The sequence below is a fragment of the Choloepus didactylus genome, chromosome 3 (assembly GCF_015220235.1).
Source record: "Choloepus didactylus isolate mChoDid1 chromosome 3, mChoDid1.pri, whole genome shotgun sequence".
Lineage (NCBI taxonomy): Eukaryota > Metazoa > Chordata > Mammalia > Pilosa > Megalonychidae > Choloepus > Choloepus didactylus.
Window position 1 is genome coordinate 165,330,213 of NC_051309.1, and position 19,238 is coordinate 165,349,450.

Below are 19,238 nucleotides of genomic sequence, written 5' to 3' on the forward strand. Positions count from 1 at the left end.
AGTTGGGTTCTCCAGGATTCAGATTTTGAGACGGAGTTTGCATGCTGCAAGTTTATAGGGAATGCCCTAGGGATCAATAGGTTGTGGACTAGGAATGAATGAAGCAAGATTGGGCAGAGGGAGAAGTTGGAGTGCGATGCGGCCATAATAAGACCTTGCCCAGCCCTGTAGTGAGTTCAAGAGCTGGAAAGCCTTGTAGAGGGGAAAGCCTCACTGGAAGCAAGAGGGTCAGGCCTTTATATCCCCATAAAAACTAGTCATTGGATATGGGGAGGGGAAATCACCTTGGGCTCCTTTGAAGGCAATTCCTAAAAGGCAATTGTATCCATCAGGGTTCAATTAAAGAAACAGAACTACTAAGATGGATGGATGGATGGCAGGATACATGTTTGGATGGATGGAAAGATAGGAATGAGGTATTTATATTTTATAGGGATTTGACCTTTCGCAATTGTGGGAGCTGATTACACTGTCTATGTGAGGCTGTTGTGTCTGTGTCTGTGTCCATGTCCAGGGCTGGAGCTGGAAGTCCTCAGTACAGGCAGTTGGAAAGGGAAGATAGAAGTGAAATGAGGGGAGCAGGACAAACTGGAACTTGTGAGGCTGAGCTGGAACCAAAAAGGAAGGACTGAGACCCACGTCAGTTCTCTCTGCCTCCAAGCTTCCATCTTAGATGATCCGCGTATCCTGCAGGCAAAGCAGACACCCTGCCTCATGGAGCTGGTTATGTTCATGCCCCAGAACTTGGAGACCCTGAAGCAGGATATTGGGCAGGACCTGGAGGAGTTGCAGACCTGTCTGCTGTGCCTCCCTAAACAGGTGAGCCAGCAGATAAGTGACAATGTATATGAGCTGCAACAGCACCTTATGCCCTGCGTCAGCCTTTTGAGAGCAAAACAAAAGAAGATGGTTGTTGTTTTGCTTCTGCCTTCTAAACCTCATGCAAAATATCCCTGTGGTCTGTGTTAACCATAACTATGCAGGGAAGGGAATTTGGGGACCAGTAGTTCCAGCTAACTCAAACATCACAATTTGAACCCATCACGGGAGCTGAGAGCTGTCAGCCATCAACACTCCCAGCACCCGAGGTGGGGAGGGAAGTGTGCTTCAGTCCTGAAGGACGGGAACTGGCAGCCACAGCCTCCACTGCAAAATGTGCAAAGAACACCACTCAGCAAGGTTCACTCCCTCTGAGGCCACGCTATCCAAGGCGGACACAACCTGGCCTGGGAAAGCAGATAATGCACAGTCAATGCAAACAAAATGATGAAATCAAAATTAAACTGATCAAATAATCATCTTACATATGTGTCAGGGACTATGACATTTGAGGTGGGAGGAAAGAAAATAAGGAACACCCAAGGGCCCTGGGTATTTTCAAGGGGGTTGCCAGATGGAAGGTGATAGTTAAAGGGAACAAACTTTAAAGTTGTATAAGATGTTATTGTTTTGATGGCTAATACGGGGAATGTCTTTGGAGATGAAAGTCTGGGAAATACAAATTTAAAAACAGCATATTCTGCTAGTGTGCATGTCTGGGAGAACTCCTAGGAATCAATGCATTCCTTTTTTTTTTCTGTCCATTCCTACTTATTTGCCATAGTCTTAGTACAGAGACGGCAGGTGCTGTTCTTTCTCATTCCTTTCCAGGGCAGACATCACTAATCCATCAGGGCATTTTTCCTGATGTGCCCAAATAAGATTTCAGAATCCATCTTTGCATGGCATTCCAGGTAGCCACTGCCAAATGATTGGATGGGACTTAACTGACATCCCCGCCCACAATCCATTCCACTCATTTATATCTACCTTACCATTTCCCCTAAAAGTGCCTGCCTCTCACATCATCTCTACCTGTTAGAACTAAAAGCCCATGTCTGAGAACAAGGATTCTAGCCTCTGTTCTGCATTCCTGGCCTTAACATTAGGAGACAAAGTGGAGGGAACAGAGGCTCGTAAGACTCCACCTGTTTCTCTGGCTACTTCACCACAGCACACTCCTGCTTTCCTGGTGTGTGGATTCAGCCACCAGCATCAGAACCAGTGAGAACAAAGGCAAGTGTGGGGAATAAACCCACCTGCTATGTTCTGAAAGAAATTATTCTTGAGAAGCAGGCATTAGAAAGAAAATTGGGACAAAGGAAAAACAAAACAACTATGATCTGGGCAAAAATAACAGAGAAACTTCCGTTTTCTTTAATAACAATTATGAAGAAGACGTATTTAGAGTTGCACCTTGCTTTCAGCAATGGACTGATACGAATTGAAAATTTTAAATCAGTCTACTGGCTTGCATGATCATTTCAGAGATGTTGATTTCTGATTTATTATCCTAACATTTTAACAATGCATTAATAGTGAATTCCTCTGGCCTTTTGCCCCAATTAATTTTCCATAAGCAAACATTTAAATGAATTTTAAGAGCAAGGACTGTTAAAGGATCTTTTTGTAAGCCAAATGATTTCTTTGTAGTGTAAGTTACCCCCTCAATTTATCTAATATAATATTACCTTCTGCTATTATAGTTTATATTTTTCAAAGCATGACCACACCAAATGACTCTGTAGGTTAAGTGTGGACTGCAGATACTCCTACTCACTGAAAAGGAAACAGGATGATGGCTAAGTATTTTGCCTAAGTTCACGCGGCTATTCAGTGACAGTTAAGACTTGGTACCATGTCATCCGACTTGTGCCAAAACTGAATATACCCTTTGTAGGAATGTCCTAGGGCAAGTCACATGACTGCTTGTTTATTTTTTAAGATGACATCAGCTGTCTCAAGTTCTCTGAATTCAAGCGTATTCCAAAATGATCTGCTTGCTGAGGAACTGAATTATGGTCTTATTCAATGGTTCTCTTCTTTGGTGTTCATGAGATTTATCTGAGATGCTTCTTAAAAGCATTTGACAGGTCACCTCAGACCTGCCAAATCTGTATCTCTGGGGTGGGTGAGGAAAAACATCTCTATTTTAGCATGGTTTTCCACTAATCCTAAAATAAAACAATATTTGAGAACCACTGGTTTAATTATCTACGTATCTTCAGATGAGTACACAGGATTATCAATATGCTTAGATAATACAGTAGCCAGACTAAGAAAGTTGACATGTATGCATCAGGTATAGGTTTTATGAAACATACCATTAAATTTGGAATACGCAGACTGATCTTCACTTTGTTCATAGGGGTTTGGTGATCAGAAACACCAAATGGATTTCTTTGCAGCACTGTTTCCCACCATAAAACCATGCAATGGCTTATCTTTCTACCCTAGATATACACCAAGGGGAAAGATTTGATCCCCACAGGGACTTGCTTGAGAACTTCACGTAATATGTTCTATTAGCATTTGAGGAAGGGTCTTGGGGACCAACTTTTGGGTAACCCAGAAGTTTACTGTGAACAGAATAATGCCATGGGCTCACCAGATTCATTTCTCATCTTCATGGAAGCATCTCTAGGCTGCCCCCCAGCCTCCCCGCACTAGATGGGGCCATGTGACTGGATCCCCCTATAGAATATGAGAGGTGTTTGGCATGTTATGTAGGCAGTAAGAGCAGAGCTGTCTTCTTCATGGTCTCTCTCTTCCCTCATCTGCTAGGCTGCAGAGCATCCAGTGGAGAATTACCCACCTTGAGGAGAATGCCAGAGTCACAAGGTGGAAGGTGCCTGGGTCTCTAAGTAAGCAGGTGGACAGAGCTGACCACCTTCCTCTCACCCCACCCCCCATCTCTAACTTACTGTGGTTTGTGGTCTCAGTGAGGTGAGAGAAAAATCAACTTTTTTGGGTTAAGCACCACCGAGCTTTGGGGTTGTTTGTCGCAGCAGCTAGCCTGCCATGACCACTTAGAGAGACCCACCAGGGTTGCATGCTTCATCCTCTTCCCAGAGCTCCAAATGGCTCCATGGAACACCCTCATAAACAGAAGGATACAGTTTCCTGCCTAGTGTCCACTCGATTGCCCATCCCTTTTCAACACTTAGTAATCAATTCCTTTCCCTTCCCACTCCTTGGGATCTACACTAATTTTCTAGTCTGCAATTGAATTTTGCCTGACATGTTGACCGCAATTAACCACCAATGTAAGCCCTATTTGTCTTCCACTCTGCCAACATTTAAGTTCAGTATATAATCAAAAGGGAAGAAAGGGGGGAATAAATATGAGTTTCCAAGATCTAGTTTTCCAAGGTACCTGAAGATCGAAGCAAGATGAAAGTCTGCCAGTTGAAGCTGACGTTTTGTTGGGTGACGGTTTCCTCAAAGTTGCTCTGTTATTCTCAGAACTCATCTTCTGCACCCCCAGGTGACATTCAAGGAAGTCTACACAGGACAAATATCAACCATCAACTATGGGCTGAGATGGCATTTGGGAAGGTTATTCTTGTGGCAACCACAAACATCGTCTTCTCTGGAGCTCTTGGGTGTGCTGTGGCATCAGAAGTAAGGATGAAAGTGAGTATGTTTAGTGGGCAAAGAGGGCAGGGAGAAATGCCATGCGATCCATTGCTTATGAGCCATGTGGCCTTGAGTGAGCTAATTAACCTTTCTGGGCCTTAATTGCTTCATCAGTAAAATAGGAATGGTGATAGTATCTCTCTCAAGGTTTGTTATGAGGATTAAATGAAATAATGCCTATAAAGTGCTTAGCATCTTGGTTGTTGTGGTGTAATTGTGCTTATGGCTGTTGTTATTTTAACAGCTGGGTTTCTTCTGGCTATAAGTAATAGTTGACTTTCCCGCTCTCTAAGGGAACACCTGCCCCCAAGCATCCTGAATCATAGCTTTCCAGATTTTTAGAGCTAGAAGGGACCTTTGCAAAGCCCCTCCTTTTAAAGGTGAGGAACCCATGGCCCAGGAAGGTGAAGGCATGTGTCTAAGGTCTAACAGTGATTTGGTGGCAGTCAGCACCAGAACTGAGGTTTCTACTCCAGTCATCATCCTACCACCCCACACTTCCATAGGGCTTTTCCTACAGTCCATGGGCTCTGAAGCTGAACTTAGCAAATTCTAATCCTGGCTTTGCCAATTACTAGCTGTGTGGTCATAGGAAAGATCCTTTACCTCATTGTGCCCCAATGTGTCTTCATCTGCAAAATTGGGAAAATAATAGCTCATGCTTCATATGGTTATTGACAGGATGGAATGAAATAGTGCCTGGTTCATAGAAAGCTCTCAGGAAGCAAACACTGTGGTTAGCAATCCAACCCTGTGAGACAACATCCCCTATAAGACATCCAGAACTTTAGGACACCCCAGACCACAGCTCTGTGGACTTGTTAGGCTCCAGGGGCCAGGGATGACTTGCAGCCCTAATAGTCCTTAGCATTTCTAGCCAGTTTTCCCTAGTGGCTCTGCTGATTGGCATGGCCTAATCCTGCCTGTCAGCCTTATACAATCAGCCTAAAACAACTTCTTGCGGGTGACTGGCCAGGATTTGCAGTCGTTTCTGATGGGTGAGAAAATGGAGACCCAGAGAGAGTAAGCCCCATGTCTTCTGGTGTGGGCCAAGTCAGTGACAAAACTTGAGCCAGGTCTTGGCCCTCTGGGGCCCCCGTGGGGTACCCTGGGGATGTTCCTATGGGCCTCACTCCCCACCCACTCCTCTGCCCTTGCCCTTCCAACCCTGGACATCCCTGACACACTTGGGCCCAGAATTCCAAACTGAATTCCCAGGACCTCAAACTCACTTTGACTTGTCCCAGACAAAATGTCAAAAACCTGTGAAGGAGTACACAGACCTTCCTGTCAGCAGAAAATCCTCCCTCCCTGCATGGAACAAGATGGCAGCGGGGTGAGTGGAGGAGAGAGGACAGAAAAATCCTCCCACAAACACTGTTAACTCAGTTTTATAAAGAGAAACAAAAAAGCACTGGCAGTGAGACATCAGTGAGCTTTGCACCCTTCCCCTGGCAACCCCTGGGGCCTGCATCTGCACCTTGGGAAAGGCAGATTGGGTGGTCTTAGCCTACTTGACCACATCATCAAAGCAATCAAAATCAGCCACAGGGCTGGGTTTTTCCAAAGAGGACACCATAAAGCTCTTTTCTCATTGCTTTTGCCTTGGCCCCATGGCTCAGGCCCCTTGTCTTCTAACCGTCGGCTGCTCATCAAGTTTGAACTCTAGGAACTTGTGTGACCCCTTCCAAAGAAGGCTGCTGGCTGGCAGCGCCCAGCTAGAACTGCAGACCCAGGCAGTTCTGCTGTCCAAGGTTTCCCTCCCTCTCTCTCTGTTTTAACTTTCACGGTGGACAAGTGAGAAAAGCCCTTACCTGCACCCCACTCCGGCCTCCCCCCACCGCTGCCCTCCCATTGGCCGCTGAGAACTGAGCTGAGGAAACCAGAGTTCCAGTGTGGAGCACCCACAGGCAGTGTCCCCATGGAATGATTTGTGGCCTCTGTGGTTGGGGCAGGATCACCAAGCACGTCGATGATAATAGCCTGTGAGGATGTCTCAGGACCTCTGAGCGCTGAGACAAGGCTGCTGGGCTGAATGAACAAAACATAAATCTTGCTGTTTTCAACTTCACACTAGTTTTCTTTTTTCCTATAAAATTTCGGTCTTATAAAACAGCCCCAAACACCACTGAAATTGCTGCCTCCTGCTCTCCTGTCCTCTGAAAGTAATGCTTTCTCCAGGCTGAGATTATTAGCAGTATATGGTGGTTTGAAGCTGTATGTAACCCTGAAAGACACGTTCTTAAATTTAATCCATTCCTGTGGGTGTGGACCCAGCGTAAGTAGGATCCTTTGACGAGACTATAATGAGGTCAGATGAAGTATAGCCCACCTCATTCAGGATGGATCTTAATCCTTTTACTGGAGTCCTTTATAAACTGGATGAATACAGAGAGCAAGAAAGCCACAGGAGTAAGAAGCTGAAATCAACAGAACCCAGAAGGGAGAGACCAGCAGTTGCCACCACGGGCTTTGCCGTGTGTCAGAGGAGCCAAGGATCGCCAGCAGCCAGTCTTCAGGAAGAAAGCATTGATTTGATGATGCTTTGATTTGGACATGTTCACAACCTCAGAACTGTAAGCTAATACATTCCCATTGATTAAAGCCAACACATTTCATGGTATCTGCTTTAAGCAGCCTAGGAAACGAAAACACCGCACTTCAGGAGTTTGAGTAGCGCTTAATGTCTGCATGCTTTAGGGAACCTGGCCTGGGTGACCCCCAATTCCCTCCTCCCCACACCGCCCTTTGGAATCATTTGAGACAGGATTGTGTTTCTGGTTAGAAATTATGTTAAGCCATGTGGTGAGCGTAACAGGCTTTGATTGCATATAAAAGGCAATCTCCGAGGAGGCCTGGAAACCACAACTCAGGATGTGATCTGCAGCACAAACCTCTGCCTGGGCATCTCTCAATGGCACATATTGTGGGTGATTTGTAAAAGAGGAGGGGGAATCCATGACAACCCCAGAATTGTCTCAGTTTTGTTAGCGAAGACGAGATAAGCACAGCAATCGCTCTATAAAATTCAATTAATTTTTTTTCCTTGCTAATTCGCTTAGCCTTGTTTATCATGGAGGCTGAGACGTCAAGTCCCAGTGGGGGTGTTTCCCCCATCGCAATGTTGTTGCACAAAGAGGAAACAAGCCTTCCTGACCAAGGTCACCCATCCGTCAGGCGGCGCCGAGTGGCACATGTCTGGAGGGAGGGCTGTGTGAGTCACTCCTTCCCCAGCTGCCTGATCACCGCAGCGGCCAGCTTCCCTGGAGCAGGACCTGGCTTTCTGCTCTCTGATCCCCATCTGTCTTCACTGCCTGGCTGCATGTGAGAAGACTCCCATCTCCACCGAACCCCCCCACATCACCACCCCCTAGCCTCCCCACCCCCACTTTTTAATAAAGCATTTTTACAATTGAAAAGCTAGAGTCTCCGACTGTAGAATTTTTTGAGAATACGGTTGTATAGAACTTCTGCCCAAGGCAGGCAGAATGTTAAAGACATTAGTTAATTAAGTCTCTGAACGCTCACATCACTGTCTATTTCCTCTCCAGGGCCAAGAGACTAAAGAACAAGCTGCCAAGGCCAAAGGGAAAGACAGTGGGGAACTAAATCCTCCAATCATAATATTCAGCTACTAAAGTCTTTTCAGAAAAGGCTGGATTCCAGTTTTAGGTACCTGAGAGTGGGGCTGCCTTGTGGGGGTCACTTGAACTATATCCTCAATTCAGAAGATGTGAAAATAAGACTGAAGATAAGATTCTGTCTCTTAGTAGCTGTGTGACCTTGAGCAAGTGTCCTAACTTCTCTGAGCCTCACTTTCTGCATCTGAAGAATGGGGCTCTTAATGCCTATTGCATAGGGTTTCTGGAAGAATTACCTAGAGGTAAGAATTACATGAGAGTGCTATAGAAATGTTTTTACCCATGAAGTCAGATGGGGCCTCAAAGGGGCAGGTGACTTCCTGACAGTTCTCTTCAGACTCCCTGGGGACAACTAAGAAACAGAAACAGAAGTTGACTAAAAGCCATCTGGGGGCGCGGAAACGACAGGAAACTACAGGAGCTCTTTTATGCATCTTTAAAAATAATGTTTTAAGATAGATTTAGGTAAGCTTCTAAATTTGTTCCTCAAAATTAGGTTTTTAAAAGCCTAATTTATGAAGCTGATATCTCTCTCTGAAGTAAGCTGAACACACGCAATTGTCTCCTTTTCATTGCTTTACTGCATTCTGTGGGGCTGCTTGATAGCATCCGTGCCCGGGTCCCTCAACATTGCTCTGATATTATGGGCAGGTGGCAGCACAGGCTTTCAAGGTGCGGTAAATGAGAAATGGGCAATTTAGGCAAAGCATTCACGTTCGAATGAAGGACTGAAACTGTTGAAGCTGCCACCGTTGACAGGAAATTGACGTCCCCGTCGCTATTTAACCTGGAAGAGATTAGTTCTCTAAGATCAGCCTTAGCAAAAGGGATGGAGGAGCAAGTGGTCAGAGGAAGAAACAGAATCCTCTTGAGAGGAGTTTTTCCCTTTGTCAGTTTCATCCCCCTGGTACATCCCTTCTGGTCGTTTGCTTCATGGGTGTTTGCTGGTCATGCTTAGTAAATCACCTCCACTGCAGAGAATAAAGCAGCAGAAGCATTAACAAAGGAGGGCAAGGAACACACGACAGAAACACAAATCTCTTGCTGTGATTTGAGAGCAGCAAAGAACTTACCTTGAGCAGAAGGGTTTAAGCGGGCAGGGCAGCCTGTGACTGTTGACTGGGGAGATACCTTTGCTTGTATTAGGGCATGTATCCCAGTACAACTTGGCAGAGAAGGAAGTGGAGTCACTGGGGTTGGAGGAAAGCCTTTGGGACAGCCCAGCAATTCCCTCCTTCTCGGGCTTCCTTCCATCCAGAGAGGCTGCTGGGGTCCTGCGGGGAGACTGACCAGCCGAGTGCAAATGCGTCTAGGATGAGGCAGGGTTTGAGGGGTCCTGGTTGGGACCCCTCAGTCCCTCTTCAGGGAAGCAGTGAAGCAGATGTGCTTTGCTGTGACTACCAAGCTTAAAGGGCTGTAACTACCCCCACTCCCACCCCACCCTCTGTTTCAACAACAAAATAATTTTCAGTCATCCGTGCTGGCCTCAAGCTTTCACCTGATTCTAGATACTTCTGCTCTACCCTGTTTCAAGGATGACTGTTTTTACATCTGCCTTTCCTACACCAGAAATGAGCACGCTGGCACAAGCAGGACCCTGTGGGGGGCGGGAGGGAGTGGCTCCGGTAAACCTCTTGTTATCATTAAGTCATCACAAGAAGGGGGTGTGCTCATTCTCAGTAGTTGTTGACTTTTTGTGGGATGGTGGCCGGGGAACAGGGAGACAGAAGTGTTCACAAATCCCTCTGGGAATCCACTGAAAAATACACACATGAACATACATGCTAAAATGTATATGTAGCTTCAGAGAATTCACAAATTCCTTGACTATCCAATTAAGAACTCCTAGTCTGGTTGTTTCCAAACCTAGGGAAGTACCTAGACCTGTATCACCCATCCGTGGGCCAGGGCACATCTGTACGGTATTTTGGAAAAGGCATTGAGTATCCACATGCACACCCCCATGGTTCACTCGGAGAGGGCAAATGACATCTTTAATGCTTGTCTCTTTACTGTTTAGGGAAACAATGTTTTTACCAGGAAAGGGAGCATCATCAATAAATGAGTAGACCCAGACCATGACATGTGTGTGTGCGTGTGTGTGTTTTTAGGGAGGGAGGGAGGCAAAAAGACAAAATAAACCACTCCTGTCACCCATCAGATATTAAACTCTGATGGAGATTAGTTTTTTTTTTTTTTTTTAGGGGTTTAAAAGTAAAAATATAGGTAATATTTTCATAGACCACTTCTTATAAGCTTTCCAGATGTTTTTATGCCACTATTTAGCCTCATCCACAAACCACACACACTACCAAATATCCACCATATGGCAATGCCTTTTTCTTGAAGGCTGGCTCCCAAGTGAGCTGTGGAAAAACGCTCAGAAAACTCCTAAAGGAACTGAGATTTCTGGTCTAGAGAAGAGGCTGCCTAGTGATTTCTTACCTGCCCTGACACCACTTCTTAGAGGAACAGGGACTCAGTGACGCCAGTTAGTTGGTTATAGATTCAGTGCTCGTAAAGGTTAGGAGACTCCAGGGCCGGTGGCACTTTTCTAGGGCAGCTGTTTTGAGCTAGCGCTCAGAGAAAAAGAGAATGCTGAGAAAGAATGAACTGGCCTGTAGAAAGAAGCAGAGGCAAAGTAGTATGTGCACAGACAGGAGAGCGGTCTCAGTTTCTGCAGCAGACTGGAAAGACTGTCTGCAAAGATGGCTGCCAATAACTGCTCCCCTCCTAGTATGTGCCGGCTGTTGTCCCTACAGGAGGTGGAGTCTGTTTACCCTCCCCTTGAATTCAGGCTGGTCTTATGACTTCCTTTGACCAATTGACTGTGTTGAAAGCGATGCTGTGTGATCTCCAGGCCCTGACTTTAAGAGGCTTTGCTGTTTCCATTTTCACCCTCTTGGAAGCCAGTCACCATATTAAGATGCCTGGATATGTAAGGAGAGGGAGGGTATGTGGAGGAGAACTGACGGGCCTCGGCCTATAAGCTCTGAGATTCAGACATGTGAGTGAGGCTGTTGTGCATGCTCCAGCTCCACGCCAGCCACCCCAGCTAACCCCACAAGAAAGGAGAGGCCCAGCTTTACCAGCCAGCCCTGATGTCTGAGTCATTCCAGTGGAAGCTCCAGAGGAGGTGGAGCAGAGACAAACCATCTGCATTAAGCCCTGCCCTAGTTCCTTATCCCAAAAACCCATGCAAAAATAAAATAGTTGTTGTTTCAAGGCATTATGTTTTGGAATAGTTTGTTATACAGCAGTAGACAATGGAGAACAAGATGTCTAGTTCCTTGCCCAATACCTCTTCCTCTATCTTCTTTGCTTTAGATAGGGATTTTTTTTTTTTTTTTTTTTTTTTTTGCATATGGATGTCCAGTTGTTCCTACACGACTTGTCAAAAATACTATATCCTTCTTCCATTAAATTTCCTTTTCCTCTTTGTCAAAATCAATTAGCCTTCTCTGTATGGATCTATTTCTGAAACCTTTTCTGTTCCATTAATCTGTGTGTCTATACCTTTGTCAATACCACTGTCATGACTACTGTAGCTTTACAGTTCTTAGAATTGGGTAGTGTGAATCTTCCAACTTTGTTCTTTTTCAAAATTGTTTTGGTTATTTGGCTTCGTTTGCCTTTCATTATAAATTTTATAATCAGATAGTTTGTATCTGCAGAAAATCCTGCTGCGATTTTGATTGGAACTGCGTTAAATCTGTAGATGAATTGGAGAACTAACATCTTACCTATAGTGTCTTAAATCCATGAATATAGTATGTCTCTCCATTTATTAGGTCTAAATTTCTTTCATCAGCATTTCGGTTTTCCACACACAGATCTAGTACATGTTTTGCTGGATTAAACGTTAAGTATTTCTTTTTCTTTCATTTCTTTTTGGAGCTATTATAAATGACATTGTTTTAATTCCATTGCCAATTGCTCGTTGCTAGTGTATGGAGATACGACTGAATTTTGTGTTAATCTTGTATCCTGCAAACTTGCTAAATTTATTTAATGTGGATTTTTTGCATATTCCATGGAATTTTTTAAATGCATGTCATCTGCAAATAGTGACAATTTAATTCCTTCCTTTCCAATCTGTATGACCTTTTATTTCTTTTTCTTGTTTTATTGCACTAACTAGGCCTTCTAGTATGAGGCTGAATAGAAGTGGTGAGAATGGATATCCTAGCTTCATTTCCAATCTTAGAGGCAAATAATTCTATCTTTCTCCATTACATATATTAGTTGTAGGTTCTTTTCCATAGATGTCTATCAGGCTGAGAAAGTTCCCTTCTATTGCTACTTTGCTGAGGGTTTTTATCATGAACTAATGTTGAATTCTACCAAATGCTTTTTCTGCATCAATTGATGTGATCATATGGCTTTTCTTCTTTAGACTAACAGGGTAGATTCAACTGACTGATTTTCAAATGTTGAACCAGTCTTACATTCCAAGGCTTTAGTTTCCCCACTCTGTCATGTACTTCAAACAACTGTATCTGCATCCAGGGCTCAGTGGCAGGAGGACAGAGTGAAAAAAACAAAAGGGATTTGCCACAAATTTTGGGAATCACAGCTCCTCCGGGAAGAGAGAGTTCTTCAGTTTTAGGGCTCATCCAGCTGGCACTGTCATCACTGGGCCACCACTACTGCCAAGGTAGTAGTGCCTGGGGCAGCCTCCTTGACCAGTTTTCTACTGGATTCGATCACTGCCTCTGTCAATGTAAATTCCGTTTTAATCATCTCCAGCACATTGATAGCTGATTCCAGTGGTGTGAGCTCAGCCTCCATATCAAAGGAACAGTCTAAATTTTCCCCTTCTTCAATGCGCGACAGACACAGCATAACACGTAGCAGTCGGGACACGGTATGCTCCTTTCCCAAGGGCCTAACAAGCAAAGCCTGCATGATGTCCCGGATTTGTCTGAAGTCCCCGGACCGGCTACCCCGAAAGGCCCGCAGCGCCTCGTGGAAGCAGAACTTGAGCACCCAGCGGTTGACCGCCTCCTCCAATCGCGACTCCCCCGCGCCGCGTTGCGCGGCGCCCCCCAGCCCCGGATCTTGGCGCCCCCGCCGGGCCCGACCGCCGCTACGGGATGCCCGCCCGCTGCCGTCGCTGCTCCCGCCTCCTCCCGCCGTCGCGTCCGACCGTCGCGCGCCCTCCCCGCCCTCCCGGCCCGACAGCTTCTTCCTCTATCTTCTTAACAAGCCAAATCAGATTGTACTCCAGGAAGCAATATATTGACCTTAAAAAATATTCCCCATCTTTCTTTCAGGTCTGGGTGACCAAGAGGCTAAATTGTCACCAAAGCGAAGTCATTGAGTGGAGGCTCTGGGAGACCTTTTCCAAGGGACAGATATGTCTGCCATTTCTTGTCAATTTAAACTGTTTTCCCTTTGCCGTTCTTTCTTCTTCCAGAGCAGGACACAAGTGCCATGCTCGAATGGACAGCAGTCCATCGTAAGACCATGAGGAGAGAAGTCCCACCCTAGATCCCTAATGGCAGGGATGACTCCCTACTTTTGGAATTATTTCGTGATAAAAAATAAGCCTCTTCAGTTGTTTAAGCCAATATTATTAGTTGGTTTTTTGTTGTTTTGTTGGTTTTTTGTTGTTATCGTTGTTTAGTTGGTTACTCACATCAAACACATTTCTAACTTACATGTTACAAATTCCAGGCCCTCATGAAAACCAGCTACATTTTGCCCTTGAATTCTGAGATACTGCTTTATCTTATAATTTCGCTTTGTTTTCCCTTAGCTAGCTTGAGCGGATTTCTGTTGCCAGCAAGTAAGCAATGCCTTGTCGAGACAAAGGTACTCAAGTTAAGGGTACAAAGGGAGATTTTGCAAGGGTGGTATTCGCCACTGAAGAGAAGGCCAGAGACCATTTCTCAATGGCAGAAAGGTTTAGGTTTATGCCCAACTCAGGTTATAAGCCACTGTGAAATTTGCCACAAGTCATGGAACAATCTCCTTCCTTAGAAATCACCTGAGTAGGCTGGGCAGCTGCTTTGGGAAGCCAGTTACGTACAGTCCTCCTGGCAGGCAAGGGCATCGAAGAGCTAACCTTGGATGCATGAGAGGTGGTGTCTCTGTGCAGTGAAACCGCAGGTCAAGCAAAGAGCTAAAGGCAGGCCTTGGTCCCCTGTCTGCACTCTGGTGAGGCTTCAAAGGAGAAATCACCAACCTAAAGAGAGGTCGGGCATGGTCCTTTCATTGGCACTCCGTGTCCACAGGCTTCAGTGCTGTGCCTAATGTCACAGAATGGAATCTGCCCATTGACATTCATTAGTTCTTGTTTCTTTGATACATCATCTCAGTAAAATCCTCCGACTGCAGGTTTCCTCTTTCTGGGTGTATCAAAGCAGTAGAATAGGATTTTTAGAGCTGACTGCTCTTGTCACCAGCTAGGGGAGGTTGACGGCAGGGAAAGCCAGCTCAACCCTGCCGCAGGACATGCAGAGACTTTGAGGCCCTTTGTCTCTGTTTTTGATGTGGTTTGGGGTTGAATCCTCCCATCCCTCCTGGCGTGGTAAGGTGCAGCCTTTCTAAAATCCTGGGCCAACCCCTGTTCCAGGAGGGTCTCGAGTTGCTACTGTTCCCCTGGAAGTGAGAACACCATTCTGTGCTTTCCTTTTTGTAAGATCTTTCCAATTTAGAAACAGCCTCCAGGAAAAACAAATATTCATTTCCTTCATAGAAAAGCTAAAAGTATCCCTTTTTTATACAACCACAAACTTTCTTCCAATAAGTTATCAATATTTGAATGTCCTCTCGATGGTAGTAGAAATCCTTAACCGAGTTATTTGGAGGGAACGGAGAGGTGGGAAAGCAGAAAATTTGGTAGTTCTTGTCAAAATAACTTATGTAAAAGCATTTTCTAAAAGATGTTCATTTGTTACTATCCAGCATTTGACCCCAAGGAGAAAATCACATTCTGATGGAAAACCAGAAATTCATTTCTGAGCACTAAAGTGTAGGCATTTATCTGGAAGGATGGTCAGCATGTATTTTTAAGTGAAATGTGGGTTAAAAAACTTTGCATAGCGTGATCTTAATTTTGCCTAAATAGAAAGATGAAAGGAAACCTTAGAAAGAAGGAAGGAAGAAGAAATCATTTAAAATATATGTGTATGTATTTTTTTAAAAAAGACTAGAAATTTTAGTTGTTAAAGATCATTATAGTATTTATTTTGGATGAAGCTATTTGTGATTTTCTGATTTTAAAAAATTTACCTTTCTCTATTTTTCAGATTTTCTATAATGAACAGTATTACTTTGACATTATTAAAAATGTTATTTTAGCTGACACTAACAATCCCTTACACCATTTCTAAAAACCTTACATTGTTGGTTTCTTAGACTATCAACATATACATGTGCTGGTGGTTTATTTTCCATCTATTGCTATCTATTGCTTTTGCTAATGAGTGGGACAAAGAAGGAACAGATAAACTAAAATACATCAAGAATTCAAAAATATTATCTTGGAATTTTCTTTTCTATCCCCCGAGATCATGTGTACTCTTTCAGTGGAGTTTACCATGTTTCTGTGATCAGTCGTGGCCCTTCATTCATTTCAAAAAATACTGTTTGAGCATCTACTCTGCATGGTGAGCTAGAGATTAACTGTGACTGGGAGGGCTGCGGTCCCTCTGGGTTCTCTCAGGGTGGCTAATTGAGTTCCATCCCAAAAACTAGCTTCCACGGATAGTCACTGGTTGCTAAAGTGGATAGTGAAGTGCTCTGACACCCCGTGTGGGCTCAGGGGAAAGAGTGCTGTCATCTACTGGCAGAATCTCCCATGGCCGTACAAAGGAAAAATGGGGCAGATGTGCTGGAGATTGTCCATCCCTGGTATTTTATGATCAGGGAAACAAAGCGGAGCAGGATAGAATCTGATTAACCTGTTAAGAAATAATCAGCCTTTGCCTAAGAGAGAGGCAGTCTTTGCCCTCTCCCCTCCTGCCATGCCAGTGCTGCTGGTTTTCTAATTTCTTATATCCTGAAATTCTTTGTAGGAAGCTGGGAGCCAGTGCTGGCTAAAGCATTTGTCTCTGCCTCCTTTTTCCTCTCATATACCCATCCAAAGGGTTAGTCCTCAAAGGCAACTATCTTATTAGAAATTGGATCCATGACATCCCCTCTAGCATTGTATCTGCCCCTAGGATAGAAGCAGGGAAATTCCCTGGAATCCTGTTTCTTTTCCATTCAGGAAAGCAAAGATCAAGGTTAAGTACTCTATTCTGACAAAAATAAATAAACTTGAAAATGCTAGGGATATGTGGTTTGCTGGTTCCAACCATTTGCCACAACCATTTGCAAATCTTTCTAATGTTTTGTCAGATTCTCGATCCAATATCTTGCAGTCATGCAGAGATGCCCATAATGGCTATTTATGATCTTGGTGAGTTTATTTCCCCCATTCTGCTGAGATCATTTATTCCCATGGGAGGGTGATATACACACATTGGTTTTCATGAGGTGCCGCACTGACATTTTTGTACTGCAGGTGCAATGGGGCTCAAGGAGGGAGACCAAGTTCAAGGGCACCCAGCCTAGGAACGGATCAGAACTGAGGAGCCTGAGCTTTCCTCTCGTTTCTTCATTCATGCCCTTTCCTTAAGGAGATTTTTTTCTTTCAAATTTTAAGCATTGATTTTTTTCTCTTTTTTTAATTGTCCATGTTTCCCAGAGTGGGGCCTCAGGAGTGCCTAATTTAGGTTAGAACTCGGTGCTTGGCTCATCTCAGACCTCAGACACCTTAGATCAAGGCAAAGGAAGGTCTGTGTGTGAATTAACTCGGTGACCCAAAGGGTTCCTTGAGCAAAGTGCAAAAGCCAGGGAACTCACAAGAATCAAGAACAAGCTTCCCTCCTGTCTGGGACACACCAAATACCGATTCTACCTCAGTCAGCTTCTTTAAAAGCTGGGGTGCTTGAGGAAAAAGGAGAGTTTTCTTTCACAGAGTAAATAAATAGTATAGGTTAATATTTGGTGGGTTGTGTGAAATCCCCAAAGTCTCAGGGCATTAAACAGCACAGTAGATTAAACGACACCAATTACCATTATATTACCGTGAGAGAATGATTAAAGTGTAAACCATCACAATGAATTTGAGTGAGCTACATGACTCAATCAGCTAAGCTACCACACCAACAGAAGCTTCTTTTGAAGCTAATGGGGAAGACCCCCAGAATGCCAAGTAGCAAAATGTCTACGTTACAATTCAACAGTCTCGGGGAGCCCAGTTACTCTTAAGCTACTCGACATAAGTATATATCAGTTCCTAGAAATTAACGCTATGGTGTCCTAATAACTTACATTGGAATGGCTCTTTACAAACACTCAATATTGTAGTTTTCATTAAAATGTTGACACATTATTGCAGAGCATTTCTCCTCCAATAATAATTCATCGTAAGGAGAAGAACCTCACAACAGAGAAATATTATTATTAATAAACATTTATTACATCCCCACAGCATGCTGCTTGCTGAAGATGATGTAGACAGAAGGGGACTCAATGACAACTAAATTAAAGTCTGAATAAAGGAATGGTAATGAAAATTTTGTGTGAGGCTCGTTGGGTAGGTACATAGAGCAATGGCTTGCTACAAATGTCAGGTCCAGGGGGATTTTCAGTGGTGAAAGGGGGAATAAGCCTGACTTACACCTTCAGGTGAGAAGGATGGTGGGTGAGAGGACATACCCTCCTAGCTTATTTTCTTCCCATCCTAGTCCTGAAGGAATAGAATTAGGAATGTTACTGCATATAGAATTTTTTCCATGTAGGCAGTTATTTCTAAGATGGTTTCTGCCAGCCAGCCAGCCTGTCCCAGTGACATTTCATATACAAACTGTACATGCCTCCGCCTCACTAGAAAGTCCCGATATTACCCGGGTGAGCGGAAACACTGTGGCTTCATTGCGCTCTTTCCATCTTACTTTAATTTCCTCAGTCAAACAGGACTCCTGATAAAGAACCACATATCACCCTGCCCAGTTCCTCTGACCTACTTTGACAGAATGAAATAGCATACACATTTGAAGTGCTTTATTTTTTCCCCCTCTGACTAGGCAAATCCTCTTCAGAGGAGGTGCTAGTCCAGGGTACAGATTTGCATGTTTTTCTGGCTATCACCTGTGGTCAGGTGGTCAAATTAAGGATGATTTGGCCTAGGTGGGGTAGCCTCAGGGGCATTTTTCCCATCCAGCCTGAATCATGGTGGAGAAAATTTCCCCTACCCTGTTCCAATGCTCCTCTTCAGCTATGTCAGATAGTTTTTCACAAATTCAGTGTGGTTTGCTGCAGAAAACATGGATTTTGAAGGCCAGCTGCCTTGGGGTATGTCAGGCTCTGCTACTTACCTGCTGTGTGGCCTTAGGCAAGTTAGTTTACCTCTCTGATCCTAGATCTTCTACATGTAAAATAGGAGTAATAATCCCACCTGCAAAAAGCTGTTCTGAGGATTACATGAGATAACCTATGTCAAGTTTTGGACACATAATCGATAATCAATGTCAGTTACCATTGTCCTCCTTCTATGATTACCCTGGGACCTGAGGCCTGATCGCCTCACACTCACTCGGCTTCAACAAGAGCAGTTACTGAGGTTTGTGTGTGTGTAGGTGTGTTGTCCTCAAATTAAGAATGCAACAGTTTAAAGGGTATAAAGGATAAGTGCAAAAAATGTGGACATATTTTATTTTTCTATTTCAAAATATTGATATACTCTGTTTAAATACATATTAGAAAAAAATTAGTTCTGAAATGAGCTAAGAATTTAGTGACTACAACATTTTTTTTTAACAGAAAACAGTTTGGATACTGAGACTAGGCTGAAAAAATAGTAATGGAAAGAATATTTCCTATGCTATATAAACAACTGAATGGGGACAATAGAATGATTTATAACAGTGCTGGTCAAATGTCAGAGCATATGGGAATCCCATGCACACTCCTAATGGGTGCTTAATAGCAATCTGCATTTTTTACAAACCTACCACATGATTCTGATGTAGGAGGACCACACTTTGGTAAGAACTAACTTAAAAAACCCATGATTAGAAAAAGAGGCCAGCAACATACATTTTTTGTCTCTTTCTGTCTTTCTTCTTCTCCTCCTCCTCTTCC

The 19,238-nt window shown here is 44.0% G+C and overlaps 1 protein-coding gene and 1 long non-coding RNA gene across 2 annotated transcripts in view; both read right to left on the reverse strand.

Annotated features, from left to right (window-relative positions):
- Positions 1-877: 877 nt before the first annotated feature.
- Positions 878-9,491, reverse strand: LOC119528871. Its single transcript, XR_005215778.1, has 3 exons — positions 9,173-9,491; positions 4,196-4,323; positions 878-1,226 (listed from the first exon to the last, which is right to left on the reverse strand). It is a non-coding gene; the product is annotated as an uncharacterized LOC119528871 (long non-coding RNA).
- A 3,240-nt stretch (positions 9,492-12,731) lies between these two features.
- The window catches only part of LOC119530514 (telomeric repeat-binding factor 2-like), a 164,559-nt gene continuing 158,052 nt past the window's right edge, over positions 12,732-19,238 (reverse strand). The window contains exon 3 of the mRNA XM_037831488.1: positions 12,732-13,292. Coding sequence (XP_037687416.1) covers positions 12,732-13,292 — 561 coding nt within the window. The remainder of the gene's footprint in view (positions 13,293-19,238) is intronic.